The 19,218-nt window shown below is 45.4% G+C and overlaps 1 protein-coding gene across 5 annotated transcripts in view; it reads left to right on the top strand.

Annotated features, from left to right (window-relative positions):
- DCAF1 (DDB1 and CUL4 associated factor 1) overlaps positions 1-19,218 on the top strand; it is a 1,123,544-nt gene that overhangs the window by 216,825 nt on the left and 887,501 nt on the right. For all 5 annotated transcript variants that reach the window (XM_086938831.1, XM_086938834.1, XM_086938833.1 and 2 more), the window contains exon 7: positions 2,064-2,561. In XM_086938831.1, the coding sequence (XP_086794957.1) occupies positions 2,064-2,561 (498 nt within the window). The remainder of the gene's footprint in view (positions 1-2,063; positions 2,562-19,218) is intronic.

Genomic DNA, 19,218 nt, shown 5'->3' with positions numbered 1-19,218 from the left:
TGATTTTTCAAACAGTCTCTACCTTAGCCTACCTGTAGCTCAACTTAGAAGACTGCAACACCTGCAGAATCAAGCTGCTAGATTGATCTGTAAAGTACCTAAATGGGAATCGATTAAACCAGGACTAGAGAATTTGCACTGGCTACCTGTGGCTCAGAGAGCCGCATTCAAAGCCGGGTGCATCATCTTCAAGGCTTTGCAAGGTAAGGGCCCCCTGTTCATCAGGCAATTGATTGGGAGATACATCCCCTCACGTAGCTTGAGATCAGCCCACAAAGATTTACTTGAGGTACCCCGGTTCAAGAAAAAGCGACAGGGAGGCAGCTGTTTTCACTTTTTAGCAGCCACCTTGTGGAATTCTTTACCTTTGGCCCTTAGACAGAGCAAGGATCTCCTTGCTTTTAGAAAGGCATTCAAGACCTACTTTTTCACACAGGCCTATTTGAAATAGTGACTCTTGCTGGTATATCCTTTATGTTTTTTTATCTCTCTTCAGCGCCAAGAAGCTCCTGGGCGTATGTGCGCTTTACAAATTTTAAATAACATAACATATATATATATATATATATATTTCTAGATCTATCTATCTCAGGGCAGTTCTCAAGTTTAGGTGGAAAGCAGATCCAGTATAAAGCACTCTCAACATCAGTGAGACTCTACATCTGCTCACCTCAAATGTCTGCCTTTATATCAAAGTCTTTAAGCATTATATTAGCACAGTGCTATCCACGCCAAAATAGAAAGAGACAAAGTCTTTTGCCGTTTCTACAGCAAAGTCTTTAAGCATCGGACTATGCTTATAGACTTTGCTGTAGAAATATAAACTCACCCACCCCATAACCCTAAAAATACCCTTGACACCTACATTCTCTTACCCACCCTGAAAAATACTCTTGTCACCCAAATACCTTTAATCACCCTACAATTACCCTTGCCAGCCAAATACCCTTACCCACTCTCAAACCCGACAAAACCCTTGCCATCCAAATACCCTTACCCACCATAAAAGAATCCCTTGACATCCAATACCTTTTCCCACCCTAAACTCTAAAAATACCCTTGCCACCCAAATCCCCTTATCCGCTCCAAACCCTAAAAAAATCTTAGCGGCCAAGTGCCCATTCCCACCCTAAAAATACCCTTGCCTCCCAACTACCCTTACCCCCTGAACCCTAAAAATGCCCTTGCCACCCACCTACCCATAGTTACCCTAAAAATACCCTTGACACCAAAATACACTCACCCACCTCATACCCTAAAAATCCTTATGCCACCCAATATCCTTACTCGACACTAAACCCTAAAAAAACACCTTTACCACCCAATACTCTTACCCACCCCTAAACCCCATAATCCTTAATACACCCTTACCCTTTTTCCTATATACATATATGTAAAGCGTTTCACTTACCCATGATATACTTACATTTTCATTGTAAAGGTATGCATGGTTAATACGTTCTTGTTAAAGGTATTTGTGGTAATGGATGTGTGATAAAGGTATTGCGTTGTAAAGGTTGTTTCCCGGCTGGTTGTGGTCTAAAGATCATGGAGGCAGCTGGTTTTGTGGTTCAGGTTGCAGCTGTCAGCCTTGGTGTATGGCAATGGTAGGGCCGTACGACTTGGGAGTATAGCTTGTTGGGTTAGTTATAGTGATGGGTTGTTTTGAAGAAAATTACAGACTATGACAGATGTTGGCATTTCCATCTTGTCACATGGTTTTGCGAGAGGCCAGTGGTGCCAAACTGGAATATTTGTTCCTCTGTAGGTTGGTGATTCAAAATAGAAATTAGTTTTTCAATGGTTTTAAATCTGCACAAGCTTGAGATGTGATGAAGATCATAAATTGGTTAGGATGGCACAATTGATGTGGGAATTTTTGTATGCACCACTGAAATGGTCTCTGTTGGTTTGTTATCATAAATAAAAATCGATTTCTAGTTTGATGATAAACTGATTGTGGGATGTGTATTCTATTCTCATTGTCTTTGTTGTTGGGGTGGAACTGATAATACTTGGCTTGATTGAACAACCTTTATAATTTTTTCTTTTGTTTATGGCAGGTAGCCCAGGTGCTATCTCGGTTGCGGGACTTACAGCTAAAGGATGTGGCGAACAAGGTGGATTCCAAAAAGTCCAGCCCTCTGAAGGTGAACTCTGAACCCCTACTTCCTCTGGACGAAGAGGCTGTCGATATGGACTATGGAGACATGCTCGGGGACCGGGTCCTGGAAAATTCTTCAAACAATGGGGACGTCTCCTTTCAGTTGGATTCCAGCCATACAACGAGTAGTCGGTTAAATTCTTTTGCCAAGGCTGGGGATATTGGGTTTCGGAAGAGTCGGCCAGATTACGACCGAGAACGCTTCCGGAAGGTTAAGCAGAAGTTGGGGTTCACCTCGTCTGAGTCGGAGAGGTTGGGCAGTGAGCTCTCCAATAGCAGCTGGTCCGAGTTGTCCTTGTGGGTTATTGGCACAAACTATAGCCTGTATCCTTTGACATCCTCTATAGAGCAGAGACTGCTTCTGCAATACCTGACACCTTTGGGAGAATACCAAGAGGTAAGCAACACACTGCTGGTCTCTTTCCACAGTTTTATAGAGATAAGAGACGAATGTACCAAAAGACTGGTCACAAAAAGGAATCGCAAATTGAGCACTGAATTTTTGTGACTAGTCTTTTACTTTGAAATACAACCTATGTTCTTATAGGTCTTCTTGCAGAAGCTCCAGTCTTGGTGTGGGATTGAGGTGGATTTTTGTAGCGTGTTGCAGAACTACCTACCTCCCTCCCGCCCTACCTAATGAATATTAATTAGACATGCTGCGATTTGCTGCCCGACCCCCGTGCTTGGAAATGGTGGCCTACAAGGAACATTGGAGCTCCATCCCTTTGTTTGCATGTCCATTGGGAAATATTGTGTCTTCAACTAGTGGCAAAGTTCAAATCAAATCTTAACAATTTGAATTCAGAGAAAAATCATGCCTCTAACCTGCCATCACTCAAAACAAATAGCCAATCAATGCAAGTTAATTTTCATCTCTATACTATTGTTGGCTTATAATACATTCTTCTGTACATAATTCTGTTGGGCACCTCCCTACTTTGAATGAACCAACTAATCTTCTAACTGATTTAAGTTTCTCATGCCTGTGTTCTTTACTGTAGGACAATTTGTCACATACAACAGAATTCTGGACCAAGTCCATCCTCTATTTTCCCCCCAAAATGCTTTAGTACCACAAGACAGTGTCCACTGGGTTTGTTTACTTTTCTTATGTTTTGTTTCACTTGGATTTAGTGCTGTTGTCAACCTTCATCTCTTTCATCACTCTGAGATCCAAATATCAAAGCAGTGTGAGGAGACGTAAAAGGCAATTGTGTCCATTTTCATTATTTCAGAGGTTTTGACAGGTTGACGTAATTCACATGTGTAGGTCTGCAATAACCACAACAGGTTACAGGAGACGGAGTGTGCCTGTTCAGAGGGGATGTGGCCTGTCAGAGCCTTGTGGTTCCTGTTATGTAAGACTAATTCATATTTGTATATAGGTGGTCCCTGTCTAAAATAGTGTAGTGGGAACGAACTTGAATCCCTTACCTGCTGAGTCTCCAACCCCCCCCCCCCAATAGGGTGAGCCCTTTTTGGGATTTTTAGGGTAGTTCACACTTAGGGCTCAATAAAAAAATTTCCCCGTAAGGTATCCACGCCAAATTTACATCCTTTTTTCCTTACATTCTGGGGATTTCAAGGTACCCAGGGTTTGTGGATTCTCCTGGAGGGTACCGAGAAAACAGGCAAAATATACCAAAGTTTTGAGTTTTTAGAAAAATAGGAGAAAAGTGCTCCAGATAAGTTTTTTCCCTTAAAAATGGTATCCATGAACGGTTTGCTATACTGACGTGACTATCTTCCTAGCTTTCAGGAACATGCAGCACTGAATCAAAAAAGCCTGATTTTGTACCACAGTTTTGCCATTTTTCAAAGAGGTAGCCCATTATCCTATTTTTCTGTGCTGTCAACCTCTTCGTTTCTAGTGGAAACCAGTGAAAAACTCATGTGTGATCCAGGAAAGCTGTTTTTTGCAAACTAGACAAATTCTGAATTCAGTAAGGGGTCGTATGTGTAGATCCCTGAAGGTTTCCCTAAGGTAAATAACTGTTGAAATAAAGAAATACGGAAAATGAGTCAGAAAAACGATCATTTGTGACATTTGTATGTGTAACTTTTTGCCGTGATAAACGATTTATAAAAGCAATATACCATTACGTATACTAGACCCTTCTGGTTGCAGGATCTATAGAGTTTGTAGGTTCTCCAAGAACCCATTGTACCCAGAGCCAACAACTGAGCTGCACCATACAGTGGTTTTTCAGTGAGTACAGAGTATAGACCAATTCATATAGCGAAATAGGTAGAATGAAAAATGGATATTAAGGAAACCTGTGTATTTCTGAAATGGGCACAAGTATGGAATTTAGGAGCAGTGGTTATTTGTACATCTCTGAATTTGTGTGCTAGCATATGACTTAGAGGGTATTTCTCAGAACGTCTTCTTTCATATACACTGTCTTGAATTTGAAAGGCACAAACGCAGCTCAATCCATTTGGTAATAACAAATGTTCAACTGTTCTATGCTCCCACAAGTCTTTGGATTAAAAAAATGATAGTTCACTTGTTTGTAGCCTGAGGGGGCGGGGCAGGGGGCTTGGTGCCTGTGACCAGGAATGGGCCAAAACACAAGATGAACGCATCACATTTTTCCACTGAAAACTGCCCCTTTTTCCCCAATGTGTTAAGCTCTAAATTTTAGACCCTAGTTCAGCCAGCACTTAGAGAAACCTCGCAAACCTGTGCATTTTTTAAAAATAGACATCTAAGGGTATCCATGATGAGCTGACTTACACCAGTTCTTTTTTTTACCCAGGATCCCTTGCAAACCTCAAACTTTGACTAAACACATTTTCCTCACATTTATGTGATGGAAAGTTCTGGAATTTGAGGTAACCCACAAACTTCCTTCCACCTGGCAGGTGCTGAAGTCTTCTGATTAAAATGGTATTGGCTTGGGGCTTACAACAAGAAACGGGCCAAAACGCTAAATGGACGCATCACATTTTTCCACTCAAAACTGTCGCTTTTTTCTAATGTGGGTAGCTGTAGATTTTGGACCCTAGGTCAGCCAGCACCAAGGTAAACCTAGCCAATCTGTACATTTTTGAAAAAAAGACATCTAGGGCTATCCAGGGTGGGCTGACTTACGTGGCTCTAACCAATTTTTTTTTAATACTCCAAATCCCTTGCAAACCTAAAACTTTGAATTAAAAAAACACATTTTCCTCACATTTCTGTGATTGGATGTTCTGGAATCTGCAGTGAGCCACAAAATTCCATCCACTCGGCAGTCCCTCAAGTTTCCCGCAAATATTTAAAAAAAAATGATACCTCACTTGTGTGGGTAGGCCTAGTTTCTGTTACTGAAACGGATCAAACCAAGGTCAATGTGAGTCCCCTGGGGAGGTCTCCTGTTGATCTCGGTTTGTGCTGTTTTGTAGCAGGCCCTAGGCCCAACCACACAAGTGGGGTAGTGTTTTTATCGGCATTAGTGGGGTAATGTGCGTTTTGCAGCCTGAATCTTTCTGGATTCCCTATGCTGTGCATATTCCGTGGTCTTGTGGTTGGGTCCGGATTCGTAGTCTTTTCTTTTTTTTTTTTTTTCGTCGCCCAGGTGGGCGTCGGCGTCACCCCTTCCTGGGTGTATTTCCGGTGACGTCGGCATGCTTCCTGCGGAAGCTCCCACCCTTGGGCGCCATCTTCAGATTCTTTTTTCCGCGGTCGGGTCTGGATCGTTCCCGTTGGGCTCCAGACATTTTTGGAGAAAGTACTAGAAAAAGATCGAAATTGGAGAAGATATCGAAGGAAGAAGACTACGAGGGACTTCGCCGAACACTGCCCGGCGAAAGGAAGGAGAATTCATCGAGGACTTCGACGTTCGTGCGGCCAGGGAGGCCTAAACACTCGATGATGGACGACACGCCGTTCAAGTTCTGCCCTAACTGCCACCACAAGTTCGCGCAAAAATACCAGCACCCGGTTTGCAACCTTTGCCTACCGGTAGAACACAGAAGCGAAGACTGCAACGCCTGCTCCGTCTTCACCCCGAAGACCCTTCGTGTAAGGAAGAGCCAGAGGGTAGCGCACGCCACCCTCAAAGGAAAAGGCCCGACGCCATGGCTGTACGAGCTGGGGATGTCCTCGGAGGAAGAGGACAACGCCGCCGCCGAAGACGACAGCTACACGGTCGTAGAGACAGATTACACGAAGACATCTGATAAGGTAGGAGACTCGTCGTTCCCCAAGAGCATGAGAGACTCCGAGTCTCGAAAAAACGAGGGCAAGGCCCCGAAAGCGCCGACGCAGAGACACCTCACGTCCGCGGCTACCCACAGGCCCAGCGGATCCTCTGAGAAGGAGTCCCTGGCGCAGAGAGCTGCTGAGCAGCAAAAGTCGCCGAAGATCGTCCCCGAAAAGGACCGATCGACGTAGAGGGAGAAAGACCCTAAAGCTTCGACGCCGTACAGGGACCCAAAACCCAGTTCGACGTCCAAGGCCTCGACGCCGAAGCTCTCGCAGCCGAGCCAGGAGCCGAAGAGAGTGGCCGAACAATCCGGCGCGGACAACGCGGCCGAGATGGAAAAGAAAAAACGGCGACTAGAAGCCGAAATGGAAAACATCTTGCAGCGGAAAAAGGATTTCGACGCCAAGATGAGAGCCTTCACGATTCCCCACAAGACCCAGCCACCCATGCGGGAAGTGGTCGAGGAGGAAGAGAAACAGGTTGAGGAACATGAGCCTGGCACCGAAATGGTCGACGACCAGGATGAGGACGAGAATCCCTACGAGGCTTACAGCTATGAGGAGGAAGAGGACAGCAGGTTGGACGCCGAGTCGGCCACCTCTGACCCGCAGGAGGAGGATTACCTGGATGTCGACACCGAAAGCCCAGAAGAGGCGGTCGACACATACCCCTCGAGGCCATCGCCGCCAGACGACATCGGGACTTACAACTCGGTGATAAGGTCGGCGGCAACAGCTTTCAAGCTCAAGCTCGACGAGGAGAAGCAGAAAGCGCACTTTCTCCTCGAGACATTACTCCCCACGCAAACAAGGAGCCAGTATCTACCTATGCTCGACAGCGTCTTGGTGCAGGGGATGGAAGCATTCAGGGAGCCCGCTACATGCAAGGCAGCCACTCCCAGAACCGAAAAAAAGTACAAACATTCATCGAAGGACCCAGCCTATATTCGAGGCGTGGTCTCAGCTGACTCCATCATCACAGCCACAGCAAGAAAGAAGGCTAACGTGGCCACCACTTCTGGACCTCCTCCTGATAAGGAGAGCAAGAGGATGGACTTAGTGGGCAGAAGGATTGAACGGAATGCCGCGACCCAATGGCGCATGGCTAATTCCAATGCCCTCATAAACAGGCACATGTACCAGATCATGGAGGAGCTAGGAAAACTGATGAAAGACCTACCCCAGGAGGCCAGGCAGAACGCCGAGAAACTGGTGGAAGAAGGGAAGAATGCGGCAAATTGTTGCCTCAAGACGGCCCTGGATGGTACAGACACCTCCAGCAGGCTCATGATGATGGGTGTCACGGAAAGAAGACACGCATGGCTCAGAATCTCTGGCTTTAAGCCTGAAGTGCAACACAGCATCTTGAACGCTCCGTTCAACGGCGAGACGCTGTTCGGGACAACCGTTGACGACAAACTCAGTCAACTGAAGAAAGACAATGAAACTGCACGATCCATGTGAGCTTTGCAGTTCAGAGGCAACAAAAGGGGCAGCCAGTCATGGAGGCCCGGCGGAAGAGGTGGAAACCAGCCAGGTACTTCACACCAGGTTTTCCAACACACGCACCAGGCTGACTCGCAGGCGCAACAGAGTCAACAGAAGCAGTCCTGGCAGTACCAGTCAAGGGGCCAGTCCTTTCGAGGGACAGGAAATGGACGTGGACAGCATAAAAGAGGGGGCCAGCAGCCCGCCTCTAAATGACTTCAGAAACACCCGTGTGCCCGCCCACAGAAAGGACCCCGGGGGGCAGCACGTACAAAGGGGTCAGGACACAATGGACAACTACCACCACGTAACACCAGTGGGTGGAAGATTAAGACACTATCTCCAGGAATGGAGAGAGATCACATCATATCACAACAAATAATATCTGGGGGTCAAAAAAAGGAGTCAGTAAGTCTGGCAGGAAGGACCACTGTACCAAATGCATGCAGGGCAGTACCGGTGAGAAATAATATTTAGTGAATGGTCAAGTCGAGACTCAAGAGTACATGGAGAAAAATGTATTGTTCCCATCAGAAGCCACACTGTACCGCCCTTGTTGTCATCATATGGGATCTCCTTACCCAGGAGACAAGACGGCCGGTAAATGATTACCGTGACCGAAATGTGATGTGAGGGCAGAACAGAAGGGTATGATAGTGGCTAATGAAAAAAGCAGTGTAAAGTGATTGGGGTGGAAAAGTGAAGGGTAATTATAAAATTAGGTGAATGGGTGGAAAAAAGAAATTTTATTAATATCCCCCAAACCCTAAGATTAAAAGGCAGGTGTGGGTGCAGGTTTTAAATAATAACCGCACTTAATGGTGGTCGACATGTTTCAGCATTATATAAGATTTTCTTAATGCATTCCTCAGGACCAAAAAACGGTACACTACTGCTTTGTAAACAAATAAATAGTTAAAATATCACCTGGACATCCAGGCGTGCTCAACCGTATACTGTCAGTGCATAATGGCAAGGGATCCAACATGTAGAACAAACAGACAAACAAACAGTACTAAATGTTATTTACATTGTTTCTGTTTATATTCATAATGGCATTGCAATATGTTCAATCATACTAGGACAACATTTCAAGTATACACTCACCCTATGTGTAGGTTGAGGAGCTTCACCCCACCTGGCTGCAGCTCAGGAAAAAGGAGCACCGCTCTGTGAATAGTCAGAGCGATTAGTGATGTGACACTACGCAAAATTGAGAAAAGAGTGTATTTCGAGATAAGAGGTAATCAAAACCTCTTGTAAAAACAAATGGTGACCAAGCCAGGCATAACCGCCGTGATCTATCACAATCCGTAAGGGTGACTACCCAGTAAAGACAAGTTGTGCAAGAAAAAACGCTCCGTGTCGATTCAATTTAAAACCGCACAAAAACGCTTCATATTTTTAATGGCGGAGTGGCCTCTAGCGGCGTATCCGCGCAGGGAAAGAACCAACGCCACGCGCCTAGCGTTCACTCACCTATCCGTCGGTGTCTCCAGGCAGTCTTCAGTACTGCTCGGGGGGGCGCCGAACACGGAATGAGGTAATGTTTTGTATGGTTCTAACTCTACAAACAACACGTGACCCGAACCGTCACGTGATGCTGGGGATTCTGGGAGATGTAGTTCGTTTCCCAGTTCAACCTCTATTTTATGAAAGAAGGTATGCATTAAGTATCGTACTGTGTGTATAACATCACGGTATCGAGACTGTCTTGGTATTGATAATGTGGTATGTGTGTACTGGGGTACAGTTACTAGCTTACAGACAAAATTTTAGACGATGCGTAATGGCAATCTATAGAGCACCACTCAAAGGGACATCTTACAGAAACAACAATCAGAGGGACATCCAGGGTATGGGCTCGTTGAGGCCCTCTTTGTCACTGTTGATGCGGTATACCCATTTCTGTTCGATCTTGAACAGAAAACGGCTGACATCCGCACACGAATCAGGAATGTACGGTTGCTCAAGAACTGTCCAATAGAACTCTTCAGGACCATGACCCTTCTCCAGAAAATGTGCGGTCAGTCTGGTAGCTTGTTTACGACATCGCACTGTGCTTTTATGTTCCTGAATGCGTGTCCGTACCTTTCTGGTTGTCATACCGACATACTGTAGTTGGCACGGACATTTGATCAAGTAAATCAAGTTACTGCTGTTACAATTCGTAAACTTGTTTTGTGTCCATGGGCGGTTAGTGCCAATGTCGACCTCAGTAGATTTATTGGTCTGGGGACAAACGGTACAATTCCCGCATGGGTGGTGTCCAACTACAGGTGGTAAGTCCCATAAGGTGCCCACTTGCCTCCCTTCCTTGCTGCGTGGGCGTGTGTGGACCAGTTGATCTTTCAAGTTCCTGCCTCTTTTGTATGCGAACATGGGCTGGGGAATGTAGTCACCTCCAGTTTTGAGGATGGACCAGTGTCTCTTTATAATTTTCTGCAACTGGTTTGATCGGCTGTTGAAGGTGTTAACGAAGGCAATCCGATCCGTTTTCTCCTTTGGAGGGTGGATTTCAAGTAGAGCATCCCTATGATTGTTTGAAGCCCTCTTTTTTGACCTGCGGATGATTTTTTTGGGGTATTGTTTCTCCTTTAGTTGTTCCTCCAAACTTTTGGAGTGTGCCTCAAAGGATTCCTTTTTAGAGCAGTTCCTCTGTACCCTGAGGAACTGACCAAAGGGTAGGTTGTCCCTCAGTGCTCGTGGATGGCAGCTATCGTATCGCAACAATGCGTTCTTGGCCATGGGTTTGCGATATAGCTCCGATTCAATGCCGGTAGGAGTCGCGTGCAATTTCAGGTCTAGGAAAGCCAGAGATGTTCTGCTGTGCTCGATGGTAAACTTGAGATATGCATTCTTGCTATTCAACCAAACGTGAAAAGACATGAGGTCTTCTTCCGTGCCACGCCATACCACTAAAATGTCATCAATATAGCATTTCCACATACATATTGATGGTAAGTATGGATTGGTGGTTGTAAGGACATTTTGTTGTTCAAAGTGGTGCACGTACAAGTTCGCCAGACTCGGCGCGAAAACACTGCCCATGCTGGTCCCGGACGTTTGCAGGTAGAATGTGTCCTCAAAGCGGAAGTAGTTCTCCTTCATTGCAATTTCTGCTAAGTGCATGATGAAGGGTATTGGTGTCATGGATAGATGGTTGCTTTGCTCCAGAAGTGTACCCACTACTTCTAGGGTCTCTGTTTGGGGAATCGATGTGTATAGTGACTCTACATCGAACGATACCAGGATGTCAGTTTCGATGTTATATTGTATCGTTGGAAGGAGTCTTAAGACATCTTTAGTGTCTTGGAGAAAGGTAGGCATTGCTTTAACCATTGGGTTAAGAAAGTGGTCCACAAAGGTTGAGAGGGGTTCTAATACCGACCCAATGCCTGATATGATAGGCCTACCGGGTGGTGGCCTTAGTGGCTTGTGCACTTTGGGAAGGCAGTAAAAGTATGGAATTGTAGGGTGTTTGGTAACCAGATACTGCCCTTCCTGTGATGTTATCCATCCTTCACTAGTGGCTTCCTCTACTAAGGCGCTTATTCTGGTTTGTAGCGCTTCAGTTGGATCCGATCTCAACGGTAGGTAGGACACATCATCAGACAAATGGATTCTAAACATCATCCAATACGGGTACTGCTTAGAATTGGAAGGAAGACCAACAAGCAGGAGACCAAAGCGAAAGCCACTAACAAACGAACAGCTACAGCGGCTTCAGGAAGAAACGAGAGAGCTCCTTCAAAAGGAGGCCATAGAACGGGTTCCCTTCAAAGAAAGAAACAGGGGAATATACTCAACGTATTTCCTCGTGCCAAAGGTCGACGAGACAATGAGATCCATTCTGGACCTCAGGTTCCTGAACACAAAAATTCAAAATGACCTCCCTGCAGGAGGTGCTACCGCAATTGCAGATTGGGGACTTCATGGTCACAATAGACCTCAAGGACGCCTACGTGCACATACCAATGAACGTAACGCACAAACATATGCTCAGGTTCACGGTCGGAGACAGCCACTACCAATTCACGACACTAGCCTTCGGTCTAAAATCAGCACCGAGGGTCTTCACGAAGTGCCTCGCGGCAGTCGCAGCGCACCTACGAAGGAGGGGGATACACGTATATCCTTACCTGGACGACTGGCTAGTGAAAGCTGACTCGTACCAGAAATGCAAGAAGGACGCACATACAGTGACGAGAACACTGATAAACCTGGGGTTTTCCATCCATTGGAAAAAATCATCAATGGAGCCGGAACAAGTGAAGATCTTCTTGGGGGCACAGATCAACACCTTGCAGGGCAGAGTGTTCCCCAGCAACAAGAGAGCAGGGGCCCTGGTGAGGGAAGCTCGCCTCTACCGGAAGGGACAAGCTCGGACAGTGAGGACTGCGAGCTAGATCTTGGGGATGATGGCATCATGCATCCACCTGGTACCAAACGTACGACTGCACATGAGACCCATCCAAGAATGGCTCCAGGAACAATGGTCACAAGCTTCAGGGAGTTGGGAGGATCTAGTGGTTGTGACGCACGCAGTGCAGAAGGAAATGACATGGTGGACCATGGAGAACATAGCAAAGAGAAAGCCTCTTACACCCCCAACACCAACAGTGACCATCACCACAGACGCATCCCTGATGGGATGGGGCGCTCACATGGAAGAGCTCAAAGTCAGGGGTCTGTGGACTCCAGCAGATGCGTTGAAGCACATCAATTATCTGGAATTGAAAACAATCTTCCTTGCATTGAAAGCCTTCCAAACAAGACTGTACAAGCAGAGGGTATTGCTGCAGACGGACAACACCACAGCGATGTTCTACATCAACAAGCAGGGTGGAACACAGTCAACAACGCTTTCGACACTGGCGCAGGAGATATGAAGATGGGCCATCCCCCTCAGGATAGACCTACTGGCCATACACCTACCAGGGAAGGAGAACATTCAGGCAGACTGGCTGAGCAGACAGACATCGACATCCCACGAGTGGGAGCTCAATGCCCAGGAGACGAAGTGGTTGTTCAACAAGTGGGGAACGCCATCAGTGGACCTGTTTGCAACACGCCAGAATGCCAAATGCCGAAGCTTCGCATCCAGACAACCCGAAGAAGGGTCCCTTGGGAATGCCCTATGGATAGATTGGTCCGGGACATTTGCTTACGCTTTTCCCCCGATACCACTGATACACAGAGTACTGAGCAAGTGCAGAGCGAGCAACATGAGCCTGATACTGGTCGCACCACAGTGGGCCAGACAGACATGGTACTCGCAGATCATGGAGCTGGCACAGAGTCCACCCCACAGATTCGGCAGAAGAAAAGACCTGCTCTCCATGCACAACGGAGAGGTACTGCACCCAGAGCCAGAGAGCCTGAGCCTGGTGGCGTGGCTCCTGAGGACATAGAATTCGCACACTTGAGACTTCCTGAGAGCACCCACAGGGTCCTTCGGGAGGCACGAAGGCCCAGCACACGGAAGTGCTACGGGGCAAAGTGGAAGAGATTCACAATATGGTGCAGGAAGGAAAGACTTCACAATAAAATGAAGAAGGACTCCACAGTGCTAAAATACCTCACGCACTTACTGGAGAAAAAACTCAGCTCGTCCTCCTTAAGAGTCCACTTGGCAGCGATAGTCGCCTATACAAGGGGTGAGATGGGCAGGAGCTTCTTCACCTCTCAGGTTGTGAAGAGATTCCTGGAAGGAGCCAAGAGGATCGCACCACCCAAGCGGTTGCCACCACCGGCATGGAACTTGAACATAGTCCTGACGGAACTCATGAAGGAGCCCTTTGAACCGCTCCACAAGGCCTCACTAGAGATGCTGACCATGAAGACAGCTTTCTTGGTTGCAATAACGTCCCTACGACGAGTGAGCGAGCTTCAGGCGCTAACTCTGCAGGAACCATACATACAAATACACAATGAAAGGGTTGTGATGAGGACCGACCCACACTTCTTGCCAAAGGTGGTGTCCAGATTCCATATGAACCAGTCCATACAGATTCTGAGTTTTTTCCAAAAACCAACAAATAGTGCAGAGCGAGCCCTTCACACCCTAGACGCCAGAAGGGCAGTCATGCACTATATCGAGAGGACAAAAGGACACAGGAAGACAAAGCAGTTCTTCGTGTCATTCGCCAACAGTTTCTTGGGAAAGGCTGTAACAAAGAACACTATTGCACGATGGATCGCGCAAACAATCCAACTCTGCCACAAGCGGGCAGGACAAGAACTAGCAGAGGGACCACGTGCCCACTCCACTAGGAAAAAGGGTGCGACAATAGCCTTCCTGGCTAATACACCCATACAAGACATATGCCTGGCGGCAACATGGACTTCAGTGCACACATTCACGAAGCACTACTGAGTTGATGTTCAAATGAACAAAGAAGCACAAGTTGGACAAAAGGTGCTCCAGCACATATTCAAGAACCAAAGCTCATCTTCTACCCAGCCGCCACAGAAATGAGAAAGCGCTACAAAATCTATGCACAGCATAGTGAATCCAGAAAGTTTCACGCTGCAAAACGAATAGTTTCTTACCTGTAGGTGTAGTTTTGCAGCTTGATGATCTTTCTGGATTCACTAGCGAACCCACCCACCTCCGCCAGAAAGATAAGGCTGGAGAGAGAAAGAGGTGGTCAAAAAAAAAAATAAGAATAAAATGGATGACTTTTATACAAAGCAGTTAAAAGAAGTTTCACCTACATAGAACATTGCCATCACTTCGGAAATGAAAGAAACACAGAAAAAAAAATCCGAAGATGGCGCCCAAGGGTGGGAGCTTCCGCAGGAAGCATGCCGACGCCACCAGAAATACACCCAGGAAGGGGTGACGCCGACGCCCACCTGGGCGACGAAAAAAAAAAACACAAAGAAAAGACTACGAATCCGGACCCAACCACAAGACCGCGGAATATGCACAGCATAGTGAATCCAGAAAGATCATCAAGCTACAAAACTACACCGACAGGTAAGAAACTATTAGTTACTTTACAAAAGTTTGACATTTGCAAGGGCTTCTGGGTACGATTACCTGGTGAGAGCCATGTACAATCTGCGAGCAGGTTTTTAGTTTTCAGAAATCTGGCGCTCAACTTCTCACGGTAAGTCTTTAAAGTATTGTAGTTAAGAGTTTGGGTGCTTCTTGGCAGAGGAAAACCTTAACCTCTGTACGAGAGGAGGATCAGGGACCTCCCTCTAATGTAAATGAACAAAATCCAGAGCACACCAAGTGTATCAAATCCAATTTCAATTTTCAAATGGTTATGCCAAAGGGATAGATCAGACCAAAATTCCCGCATTTGGAAACCGGAGCTGCACCAAGCTCAACCCACGGGCAACTAACAGCCCTTAAAGACTGATGCTGTGTAACAATACACGTTACTTCTTTTCCGACGAATCGGAAACCGACCATCATCGGTACCGCTCTCGTTTTAGCAAAAAACACCCGATTAGGACCGGGTCGGAATTATCACCGGTCACCCGATAACGCGCCTCGATCATTAGGATCAGCCCTGAAGATTCACAGCCACATGCTGTGATGAAACACGTGTAGGCTAAAGTGACAGGCACAGTGATTCTGGGAATGAGAACACTGTTGATTAATAAAACTTTTGAAAACTTATTTTGGTCTGATCTATCCCTTTGGCATAACCATTTGAAAATTGAAATTGGATTTGATACACTTGGTGTGCTCTGGATTTTGTTCATTTACCTGGTGAGAGCCACCCAATTCATGCACCCCAGGCTTCTCCGGTTGTCTAGTTTTAAAAAATGTGCTGGTATGACTACGTGCCGAATGAGTTCGGGCCCAAAATCCACAGCTACCCACAATGGTTAAAAAAAAAAAAGACAAAAAAACAAGGAGCTCTTAGTGAGGGTAATCTTACCACCACAGATATAAATCTGGTACTAATTTTTTAAAGTTAATCCACCACTTACACTGGTTGGTTTTAGCACCTCCAGAAATGCTAGCTTCAAAACATAAATACTTATAAAAGTATCTGAATATTGAAACGATAACTTCTGAATATGAGCCATAAAACCATGTCAAAGCACCAACTACTTTATGTTCCATTTACACACCACACACAAGACTTTCATACCACCGGCCCATTCCAGCAGATCAGTGCACTCCCATCAGCATACCGCAGCCATTCAAGTGTCCATCACATTAATATTCCTCATCACAGAATCAGTTTGACTACATTTTCACCACCTGCCAAGTAACCACCTTCATTCTGAACATTACCGAACGTATAGCTAGTTCATTTTTACTAATGGCTCCCATGAAAGCCACATGTGGCTCAGGAAGACCAGTCTTACAGTGCAATCACTTTGGTAAATCCAACTACTTCCAGTTTGTGGATGCAGGTTGGGAGTGTCAGTGTACGCCTTTGAGGCATTTTTCCTCGAATTGAGTGAGAATATCTACCTTTGAAACTAAGGTTAAAATGCTGAGGATTACTGTTCGACGTTTCCTAAAGAAAACTTCATAAACTATGAAGAACTAAAGTTTTTGAAATGCACAGTAGTCAGTAAGAATGTGCAGTGCTGTGACTGTAATGCACTTATACAGCAAACTGAGTATCTACTAAGTTCTGATGGAGAATAAACATGGCAAGCAGGACAAACATTTTACCAGTGTGTGTAGCCTTGGGTGCAGAGCTCTCTGTAATGGGAAAATGCACCATCCCCCGAGAGGGTATCCTGTCACCGATGCAAGAGCAGTCAGCAGTGATCCATGGAGTAACCTATTTGATGAGTCAAGTATGCTGCTTCCTGTGGAATGCATTAATGTTAGAGACAGCACTTATGTGTAGAGGCAGGTGATTCCTTCCTTTTGGGGCCAATTAGAAATCTTTACTCCTTGCTCTGGTGCTGCCTATGCTGAGCAAAGGTCTCTGGGTGGTTTCTGAAATCTATTGAGGTATGCTGTACCAGTGCTGTGTAAGATATTGAATGCGTGTTTCAGAAGTTAGAAAAGAGCTGTGGATTGCGAGTTAGTGAAAGTGTTTCAGGTGCCAGTTGTGTGCGTGTTGGGATGTTGAGAGAGGATGCTGCCTGCTGTGTTCTGCATCGTTTGGCGTCATCTGCTTAGTTGAGCAGGGAGTGATTCAGTCAGTGCTGTGCCAGTGGGTTTGAATTCATGTGTGAAGATGAAGTGATGGCTTGTGTATCTGTAGTACCTTCTGCCTTCTATCTATGCAATATCCTTGTGAAAGTACCCCTGCCCTAAAGTTTTCTTACCTGTTCTTCTGTCCTCATCCGAGTCTTGACTAATCCTGTATACGTGCCAAGTGAACCTATGCTAACACCTTCCGCCTCTACCTACTTGACACTCAAGAAAACGTGTCTTTCATGCACCTTTAGCGTACTCACTGTGCAAAATCCAACTCTTTCCAATTTGTGAATGCACGTTAGGGTGTCCCAAGTATGCCTTTTCGAGGCCTCATTCCTAGAACTGAGCGAGCATATCCTCCATTGAAACTAAGACAAACATGCTGGTAAATCCTGCCTAAGATCCCGAAAGTAATAAGCTAAACAAATGTCTTGTAGGACTCATTCATTGACACTTCTACTTTTGATTTGCAGGGTACAAAATTGCTAACTTGTCCTTATACTAAAGATGTGAATATAATCATCATTCAAGATAGTGTCCTGTACCCTTTTTCATTAACATTGGCTATGATACAAGTTAATAATTTAGTAAGCACTCTTTCAAAGCAAGTAGAAATGTTGGTGAATATGTCCCATGGGACGTTTTTAGCTTGTTACACTTACTCTCGTTCTCGTGGGCAATCAGGGTGGTCCTTGTGTTGTACACATAAGTTCCATAAAAAGCACCCAATAATCTAGTCCAGCTTTTAAAATGTTGCCACGCAGAGTACTCTGTGACAACGTGGCACATGTTCCGTCCACCATCATGTGCAGTGTGGGTACTATAATCTACTTGTCAATCAGAGAACAGAACATCTACCACGTTCTGATAGCGGATAAAGGTGTTGAGCAGGCCATAAGGAAGTCCATGATTTCCTCGAGCAGAGGAACTAAAATTCTATGACTGCTTGCCTAGCGAAATAGTGGCTCATGGAAGATAGGTATCCATGCAAAGACATTGAAAGGACTCCTAACGGCGGCCCCACCTCAGTCAATTTCTCAATACTTCACTTTTGTATGGTACAACATAAAGCAAGCAGGAAACACAGGGATGGCTGAGATGGGCACTGGGGACAGTAAACCCGACTTGCCTGCCTCTTTCACTACATAGAGCAGACTCTACAACGATGGTCTAGCCTTTTAAGGTCTTTCAGGAATGTGATCTGCAAAGTTTCGCTCCTGCAGCCTTGCCATGTCACCCAGAGTATATGAAGTGGAGGCTGCTCTTTCTGTAGCAGTATGGTATGCTGTCATCTGGATCAGGTGGGTAAACAGTTTCTTGTACCAGGTGAAAGTTTTACGACTTGTATTGTATGGCTGAAGAACCTGTTCGCTCTTATCCACCCCACCCAATTAATTGTTGTAATCCAGCATACAGGTGGGCTTGTGAACTTTGGCCATCTGAACTCTAACAATGTAGGCAGAAGTGCTCTCCACGTGAATTGTAGTGAGAACGTACACATCACACCTATCAGAACTTGATTGCGAGTAGTTCGTTGGAACACAATGCAGTGCTCTGGGATTTCCGGAGCTTCTTACAAACAAGCTCCAGCGGGAATCCTTTGCAGCGACAGCTAACTAACTGTACTGCATACCACATTACCATCTTTGTACAGCTCACTGAACAGCTCTACTCCTGTATAGAAATGGTCCACTTTAAGGTTATAACTAAGGCTCCAACTAAGGCTCCCTGTTTTTCCGTTTTTACTGATTTTTGCAGATAAACACAGACAAAAAACTTTTGTTTTCTTGCCTGTATTTATTTTTAAATGTGGATACAACCAGAAATTGGATTGCTTTTTAAGTAATTCTAAATACTGTCTGCCATGACTGCCAGCCCAATAGCTGAGTGGATAGATAGGTAGGAATTTTTAGTAAAGAGAATTTAACAGAAGTAGATATGCATAAGGTTGAAACGGAAATTTGCATATTTTCATTTAAGTGCATTGATTTATCTTCACCGGATGTTTACAGAATTGAAACCTGGCAGGCATTCAAGCATGAGTGCATATTTATCGGTTAAATAAATTTTGAAATATACTAATTTCAGCTTAATTTCGCCACAAAACCCAAAATAAATATGGATAAATACAGATAAAATAAGCAAAAAAGAAATATGGATAAATAGACTGGAATGTCAAATAAATAAATACCATAAAACTGGGAGCCCTAGTTATAACCTCATTTTGAGCATAAA

This window comes from Lissotriton vulgaris, chromosome 9 (assembly GCF_964263255.1).
Source record: "Lissotriton vulgaris chromosome 9, aLisVul1.2, whole genome shotgun sequence".
Taxonomy (NCBI): domain Eukaryota; kingdom Metazoa; phylum Chordata; class Amphibia; order Caudata; family Salamandridae; genus Lissotriton; species Lissotriton vulgaris.
This window is presented reverse-complemented; position numbering and strand designations above follow the sequence as displayed.